The sequence below is a fragment of the Galeopterus variegatus genome, unplaced genomic scaffold (assembly GCF_000696425.1).
Source record: "Galeopterus variegatus unplaced genomic scaffold, G_variegatus-3.0.2 Scaffold1230, whole genome shotgun sequence".
Lineage (NCBI taxonomy): Eukaryota > Metazoa > Chordata > Mammalia > Dermoptera > Cynocephalidae > Galeopterus > Galeopterus variegatus.
The window spans coordinates 648,739-658,131 of record NW_007727341.1 but is presented as its reverse complement, the minus strand read 5'-3'; the positions used below and the strand labels follow the sequence as shown (position 1 = coordinate 658,131).

Sequence of the window (9,393 nt, the reverse complement as noted above, 5' to 3'; positions counted from 1 at the left end):
TAAAAGTTGACTATATTTTTTAGAAATAGGAGGATTAAATTAACCTCTAAAGAGTTTTTAGAATAAATATATTTGAATAATAATATTTTCATCTTATGTTTCTTTTTTTTCAGGAAGATATTCCTGAGAATGCCTCAAGTGATGTTTCTAAAATTATAATTTTAGGATTTAAAATATAGGTTTGTTTTAAATTGCAAGTAACTACGATCTTTTTAAATCTGAAAAAAAAAACTTCCTTAGACCATAGTATTTCACAATTATTCTACCTAAATTACAGGTAGTGAAATATAGGTAAGATAGCTATGTAGTTAATATATATCTCAATATATACCCCTATTCACGTGTGGTGAGCTTCTCTCCCTCTCTCTTTCTCTCTCTCCCCCTCTCTCTCTGGCATGTGCACACACAAACATACATTTCAGTAATATATATGTGTGTGTGTGTGTGTGTGTGTAATTTAATATTTATTGAGCTCAGGATCAGCATGGTTATAAATATGTGGAGAAAGCAATGATAATACATCTATTCCCATTTTTGAAACGTTTTATTCCAAGGTGAAACAAATCAAGAGCTGTTTCTGTAGTCTGCACAAATCATGTTAGCATGATCAAAGAATATACCATTCGTTGCAGAGGTGTTGTGGGTATGTGGAGGCAAAATTAGGGGAAGAGCATTATAATTCAATGTATAGAGTTGAGCCACAACAAACAGGTCTTCTAAGAGAATTGTTGTGTCTGAAAAGCTTTGAGATGGTCTAAAGCAATAGCCACTCTTTGGTGGCTGTGGTCTAATAAGTGAGCTCTTATATTAGGAAATATTAAACTAAATATAAAAGTGTCATGAAGGAACTGAACAGCATACTAAACATGAGGGTATTTCAAAAAGTTCGTGGAAAATAGAATTTAAAGATAATACAAATCTTCCCATGAGCTTTTTGAAGTACTCTTGTATACTAGTCCACAGCAGAGGTAGTTGTCGATTTTGAAGTTGCCTTACAAAGTCTGTTGTGTCTGTCAATTGAGGAATAAACAAAGATGTGTTATATCTATACAGTGGAGTATTACTGAGCCATAAAAGTAAATGAAGTACAGATACTTGCTACAACATGGGGGTCGGAAACGGACATGACTGCTAATGACTACAAGCTTTCTTTTGGGTTCTAAAATTACATTATGGTGCTGGTTGCACAACTCCATTAATAATCTAAAAACCGTAGAATTGTAGTTAAAATGGGTACACTTTACTGGTATATAAATTATATATCAATAAATCTGTTATAGTCTACCAGAAAAATATTCTTTTTGGGGGCCATTTTTTTAGAGGGTTGATGTTTTCCAGTTGCATCTATCAAGTCTTGATTTGTGAGTGTTTTTTCAACTGAAGCATATTATCTATTGAATACTTTTTTATAATTATGAAGAATCATTTTTAGTTGAAATCTGTAACTTCTAGAAGGAATTTGGGTATTTTTGTAGATCACAAGTTTTTATAAGGTCAGAATTAAGTCCATACATTGACTTGAAGAACTGAGGGGTGAGGGTGGGTGAAAAACTACAAAACCTAGATATTCTGAAATAGATCGTGTGCTCTAGTCGTTCTTGCAGATTCCTATAATGTTTTTGTGTCTTGTTAAAGAATGCTCATCTTGTTTTTATTACCAGCATTAAAATTAACTGAAAACTCCTCAGTCATCTGCTCAAATGGTGTGGAATCCTAACACAACCTCTCTTTCCTTCTGATTATTAAATGCAGCAAACTCTTACCTTACTAACATTCACCCCAGTCATGTCACACTCAATATATCCGTGTCTTTTATCTTCCCATGCTGATCTCTTCTTTGGAAATAACTTCCCATTTCTTCTTACCAAGCCATCCTCATCACTTTCCCTAAGAGCCTGTTCAATTCCCTTCCTTTAAAAAGCATCTTCTGATTTGTATTCTCCCTTACTCCTGTTATATCCCATTATTTTGTTTGCAAATGTGTGTCCTCATTAGTTTGTATTTGCTCTTTATTCACATATGCATGCCTGGTCTTCCTTACTATATTGCAGTCATTTTGGTGAGAAAATAGGATCACATTTTTAATGTCTCAATGAGTATAATTCTTAACACAAAGGCATGGAATTGGGTGTTCAGGAAATGATTATTTCCTGATTAGCATTCATGCTTTATTGACCAAATTGTGAAACTTGCATATATCCCTGAACCCAGTATTGAAGGAATTAAAGGATTTTAAAATTAGTTGAGACTGAGACTATAGTTAGGCTGAATAAAGGCTTTCAAAAACTGTTTTCCATTTAAAATACATGATATCTACACTAACACACCAATCTAAATTTGATATTTCCTTTATCTTACTGATCTTATTAAAGATATTTAGCTCATTAAAAGAATGTCTTTAAATATCTTAGGGAACCAAAAAACAACAACAAAAAAAAGTGCATCATTTTCTTAATTTGCCAGAGAAGATGACATTTTCATGTAATATTCTCTAAGGAAGACATCTAGTACCTGTTAAATAAGTAATATTCTTGAATGCCAATAAGTATTATACTAATTTTATAATCATTTATGGATGTTCTAATTTATGATTTATTGACCACAGCCAAGCACTGCATTAGGTACTGGGGATACAATGATGAATTATTCAGTATCTGTTCTTAGGGAACTTTCAGCTCTCGTGGGATGTGTCATCAAGTAAGCTAGCAATTGTAAGCCAGGGTGGTATCAGTTAAGTATAATATCCTACCAGAGTACAAGAAAGGAAGCCTATTGCAGTATTGGGATATTTCCAACAACAAGTTTTTGAAAAGAGAATGTTTAAACTCTTCTGCAAAGGATGAGTAGGAGGATTAGCTGAGTGAAGGACATGTGAGTATTCCAGGCAGACATAAATGCATGTGCAAGGCTTGGCAGGAAAAAAAAAATTATGGATATTAGGTTTTTTATGCATAGATATTCCAGGAGTCTATACATAAACTTAAGGAACTCCATAGTGAAGTCTTTTTTGACTGTTATCTCCCATCCCCAACACTCCAACCAATAAAGTGTATTTTCTCCTTTACTATTTTGGGACTTTGTAGACTTTCTTACTGATATTTCATTAGTTCCATAGTGTAATGATCACTTACCTGCTTGCTTTCTCTTCTGCATCTGTACTTTTTGAGAGTAGACACTATGTTATTTTTCTCTTTTTATTTCTAAGAGCTAGCAGTATGTTCGGCATACACTTCTCTTAATAAGTAATTCTTGAAGTGAGCTGAAGTGAGCTCATGGAGGTGCAGAAAGTTATCATGTGCCAGTGCCTTTGTTTGCTAAGACTGGGTGAGGCACTTCACACCTCTACATAGAATAATCAGATCATTCGATCCTCACAGGAATCATGACACAGCATGCTTTGTATTCTTTCTAGAGTTAGAGAAAATAAAACATGATTCAAAAATCTTAGTAACTCTACTAACATCACATGGTCATATAGATTTAATGGGGTGGGACCAAGGATTTCTATCCAACTTGTCTGTGTCTTGTTAAAGAATGCCCCAGCATACCACCCTCCAGGATACCACTTCAGACATCTGGGGGTGTTTTCAGACCATTGTAGTATCCCTGTGCTTAGATGTGACAAAAAAAAATATGGGTTACCCTAAAATACGGGTCATCAGTCCAGTGACCCTTCTCATGAAAGGCACACAGGGAGGTTATTATTTGTTGCCATAGACATTATTTTTAATTTCTGTCATTACCTGATGGGTCTACCCAATACACTTAGTATTCATGAACACACTTAATAGGAGTACTTATAGGTAACACTAATGCTGACTCAAATATCACTTGGGAATACTGATACTAATATGAAGCAATGTTATGGGTACTATTTTGTGAAGAAGAAAGAGAAAGTGGGAAAATTCTTTACATTGTGAACTCTTTATTTCAAGATTAGCATCCTGGTTGTAAGATTTCACATAAGGCAAAAGAGTTTTAATAGTGGCCTCTCAGAAAGTTTTGGCCATGAATGATGGTGATGGTTGCAGAACGTTGTGGGTGTACTTAATGCCAGTGAGCTGTACACTTAAAACTGGTTGAAATGGTAAGTTTCATGTTATGTATTTTCACCACATGAAAAAGTGGTCTTTCATACCCAACACTTTTATTTGTCCAGAGTACTATATATATTCTTGTAGGCTTTAATGGTGCTTTCCATTTTTTTTTGTTTTCTGTTGGTATTCACTTCTTCCAACTGGATGCACATACACAAATGCCATGTTTATAAACAAAACAAAAGCTAGAAGATACCATTTATCAGAGATGTTCAAATAGGTCATTATCATGAGGTTCAAAGACCACGGGCATAATGTTACCTGGCAGACTTGTTCAAAATATAGATTCCTGGACCTCTCCTCTTAAGAGATTCTGCCTAATATTTCTGGAGTGGAGCTCAGATGTCTGCTTTTTAAAAATATCCTTCCTAGATAATTCTTATAGGTGATACTCAAGCCACACTTTGAAAGCACAGATCCAGTGTTACTGAACTATGATGCCAGGAAGCCAGACCTCTACAGAAACCACCTCCTGTTTGAGGTATGACAGCAGTGGCTGAGAGTATGAGGTTTGGAGAACAACAGAGCCCAGGTTCAAATCCCAGCTCCAAACTTCCTGTAGGACCACAGGTAAATTATGTAACCTCTGTAAACCTCAGGTTGTCATCTCCAAAATGAGAACAGAAAAGCACATCACACCCTGATATGATTATAGAAACAATTCAGTCAACCAAAGTGTGTTGCCTGGCAGTTAGTAATTGCCCAAATAATGTTAGCTTTGAGTATCATCTCATTTCATCAATTCCACGGTGCACGCTTTCACACTTAAATATTGACAGAATCTTATAATTGCTGTCAATAAGTTGTGTAAAAACCTTCTGTTGACACGTTTTATTTACAGCAGGAAGTGAAGTGCTCGTATCATAGTGTACTAGAGATTGGAAGAAAAACATATATCTATTATTATTATTACTATGTTTCATAAAGCTTTGCTGCTGAGTATTCAAACTTACTGCAAATGATTTTGGGTAGAGGAACAGTGCCTACAATCCCTAAAAATAGCTCTCATTTATACATCTGAAAAAGAATAGTCAAAGTACTTATTCCCTATAGGATTATATTAAGGCCTTGAAGAGGAAAGACATTTGTAGAAGAGACAGCATATGTACCAAAAAGCAGCCGTCAAGTTGGTGGTAAAAACATACCAGAAAAGAAATAGAACTATCACAAAGCAATGGCTACATAACATTTTAATCTGTCACTAAATACTTTTGAATACATGATTAGGAGAATAAGAATAAGGGTGAGAAAAGAAGACAGCTGACTCCCATGTACAAATATTAGAATCTTGACTACACTGAACATTGGTTTTTGGGGAGAATCACCTGCCCATCTGAAATTTGTTGATGTGTATCACCTGACAGGAGATTTACACATGCAGCATATAGTTCAATTTTCACCACAGTCCAAAGACTTTTCTATCTGTATTTCTGTCCCCAATCTCTTTATGGAGCTCTAGTCTTACATCTCCAGAATTTTAGGAAACATTGCCGTTTGCCTCTCCTGCATAGCCTTGATACAAATATGTCTGAAAGTCTTCTCAGAAGTCCAGTTTTCTTTCCTGATTTCCCCTAGTTGTGTCTATAATACTAGATTTTATTTCTTATCAGGCCTCAAACCACAGACTTATACTTAACAACTCTCCCTTGCCCACGTACATCTAGCAAGCTGCTATATTTTGTAAGTTTTTTCCTCAAAATTTATTTTACTTTCCCTGCTTTCCTTGCACTGATGTTTGCTGAAGGCCTACATTTTGCCAGGAATTCTGTAGAAACCAGATAACTAAAATCACTGTCATTAAGATAGTTATGTAAGAAAAGAATTAAACTAAAATTATTAAAGTGTTATAATCAATATTTGTGTAAGTTGCCTTAACTTACACAAGAGGGAACAACTGACTCCCCAATAATAAAAATAACTGTGCAGTAATTTTATTGCTACTTATAAATACTAATTTATATTTTTAATAACACTACTGTTATTTGTACCAGACAAAACAGTCCTAAGAGGTATTTATGTTAGCCCATTTTACAGATGAGCGAATAGAGAGAGAAGCTAAGTACCTTACACAGCATCACAAGGCTAATAGATTACAGAGATTCTAGCAGTAGGCTCAGCTGAAGAGTTGGATAAAAACAATGTTGAAGGAGGCAGTACTTAGTCTGGTTCTTGAACAATGTTTAACTCTGTGTCTCATGGCAATAGGAATAGGAACGAGGTGCTTGACACAAAAAGAGAATGTGCAAAAGCTGAGAGATATGAAAGATGATTTTATAAAAGGTGAATTAAGAGCATGGAATATATGAATGAATCACTGAGGTGGATGTTGAGGCATAACAGGTATCAAAGAAGGCTTTGAACTAAGAGAATGAGTGAAGTTTCCAGAAACCCCAAGAGGCTAGTGTGACTGTAGTAGAGTGGGTGAGGGGAAGAGTGAAAAGAGACAAGGTCAGAAAGCATGTGTCAACCAGTTCCCTTTTGGGTGCTTTGATCTTACCTTTGTATTGAGGTGACACATCTTCAGAGAGCTTTGATCAGAGATGTGGCAAGATATGGTTATAGAAAGGCAAGGGCAGAAGCAGAGATAGTTAGGAGGCTATTGATATAACCCAGACAAGAGATGGTTGGTTTGGCGAGGAGAGCAAGGTGCAGATAGGTCAGATTCTGGAAATATTTTGAAAGTGGAGTCAAGAGGATTTGCTGGTGGATTGGATGTAGGGTGTAGAACAATATGAGACAGCAAGGACTCCGGAGGGTTTGGTCTGAGCAACTGTAAGGATGTTTGGTGCCCCTTTAACTGGGAAGATTTCAGGAAGTGTGGTTTGATACCATGCCAATTTTGGAAATATAAGTGTGATACTTTTGTAGGGAGTGCACTGGAAGGTGGAAATCAAGGCAGAGAGATCAACGTGGAACCTCAGTCACCTGTGAAAATGGTGATGAATGTTGATGAATGTTCTAACAGTGGCCTTGGCAATAGAGCATGAGAGGAAGGGGCTTGTTGGTGACACTGCACCTTCTAGTTTTGGGAATGGAAGGGATGTACTAGAAGAGGAAAGTATAAATGGGAAACTCCAGGTCTCATGACTGGCCACTAGGGCCACTTCTCAGGTGTGAGTGGCTTTGGGAGGCCTGTATCTTTCCAAGTGTGCAGACACCAAGACTGTAAAATCTTTCCTATTTGAAACTGCTTACATTCAACATCGTTCGCATATTTTCTATCAAGACTAGCTTCAGAATGGGTCAATCTTTCCAGCTTCTCTCACTTCCTTGTCATCTCAGAAAATGAATAAACCAGACTTTCAAGTTGAAGGTGTTCAATATTTTTTCATTTCTGTAGTAAATTCCATATTATTATCCCTGAGCATTTGCAATAACTGATCTAGTCTCCTCGTCTTCAATCCCAACTCCCCCGTATCCTGTGATCCTTTCGCACACTTATGTTTTCCAAGTACATTTTCCATTCTCTCATTCCTGTACTCAGAAAACTCAAGTGGTTCCAACTGTCCCTGAGATGACAATCACCTTAATTTGCATACAAGACCTTACATTTGGACCTGAGTCCAACTTCCAACTTCATTGCTAAATGATCTCAAAAAAATTGCCTAGTTCACTAGAGACCCACAGACTTTCTGAGATGCTGCCTGATAGTATTTCTGCCCATTATCCCTGCCTGCTCTGAAATTCAATTTCCAGATTAATCTTCCTAAAAATCTACTCAAATCAAGCCATTTCCTTCTTCTGAAACAAATTTTTACACTCTGTTGCCTAGTGATGTAATTACAAACTCTTCCCTTGACAGCTCCATCCCACTAGCTCAGTAGTTCTGACTCATTTTGCTCATTCCACACAGTTCACAGACAATATACACTCCCATCAGTAATTTCTCACATTGTCTAGAATAATCTCGAAGGAATAGAGCAGATACACTTGGGCGTACATAGTAAAGTCTCCAAGTAGACTAATTGTAACATGTATGTAACCAACACCTGTATAGTATTTACTATGTTCCAAGAACTTTTTGAACATTTTAAGAGTACTGATATTTTAAGAGTATTAACTTGTTGAATCCACCTAACAATCCTATCAGATAGGCAGTATTATTGTTCCATTTTACAGATGAAGAAACTGAGGCACAGAGAAGGTAAGCAATTATCCCAAGGTCCCATGGTTAATGAATGGCAGAGCTAGAATTTAATCTCAGATAATCTGGGTCTGAAGTCCGTGCTCTTAATTGCTCTGGATTCCTGCCACCCACCACCTACCACCTCCTTCCCCACCACTGGAGGCTGAGAATTACTGAGCTCAATCATTTTTGAACAAGTGTCAAATAAGACCTAATTTTATTTTGAAGGTGGCCTGAGTCCACTAAGCCTCCAATGACTGTTCTTTCCCTAATCTCCTTGATTAGCTTTCTCAGATACCACTCATAATTTACTTACCATATATTATCTTTGTTGTCTTCGAACTGTGTGATATATATCACATCTCTCCACTAGATAGAAAAATTTTCAAAACCCAAATCATAATCAACACTTCAAATCGTTCTTTGATTCCCCAACCTTTTCAACGGTCCCCCTCTAAATTCAAAGTGACTCCTATATCCTCTCTGACTCTCACCTAATCCAGCTCCACATTAGGTTCCTCATGTGTGCCTGACATCGCTCTTAGTCTTCTCTACCCTCTTTATATTTATATTCAGACTGTGGAGGTGCCTCATCCTCTAACAGTGCCAGGATGAGCAAGCAATGTATTGATAGTTGCTATATTGCATGAGATTCATCTTATCCTTCTGCAGCTATCATAGAAGTCTTGTATCTGGTCTCCAAATTCGATGTAATTAAAGTTGGATTTTTGATCCCATGCACTCATCCTAAACTCATTGCCAGTTTAGTCTATCTAAGGAAGAGCCTCTGCCCTGCTCTTTGCCAGTTCCCTTTCCTCCCCACCATCGTCTGCTGAAATGAGGACACATTCCTCAATTGTACAAAAAAATGTCTTCTGCACACTGTTGATTTGTCCTTCCCACCTCTCCTCCTGTTACTACACTAGATGCGTTGCACCCTCTAAGCAAACCAGACCAAAAGCTGCTGTCGTAAAAGTTTTGTGTCTTTCCAAATAATTAAAACAAGAAAGAAAGATACAACAATCACAATAATACATTGAACTTTCAAAAAGAGAGAGCAGAATTGAGGTTACCAGAGGTGGGAAGGGATGAGGGGGAGGCAATGGAGGAATTGGTAAAGGGCCACAAAAAATGATTACATTGTATAATGTTGAATACACTAATTATCCT

At 36.7% G+C, this 9,393-nt stretch overlaps 1 protein-coding gene across 1 annotated transcript in view; it reads left to right on the top strand.

The window, feature by feature from the left end:
- Positions 1 to 4,580: 4,580 nt before the first annotated feature.
- The window catches only part of SLIT2 (slit homolog 2 (Drosophila)), a 161,771-nt gene continuing 156,958 nt past the window's right edge, over positions 4,581 to 9,393 (top strand). Inside the window, 1 exon segment of the mRNA XM_008575750.1 lies at positions 4,581 to 4,667. Coding sequence (XP_008573972.1) covers positions 4,581 to 4,667 — 87 coding nt within the window.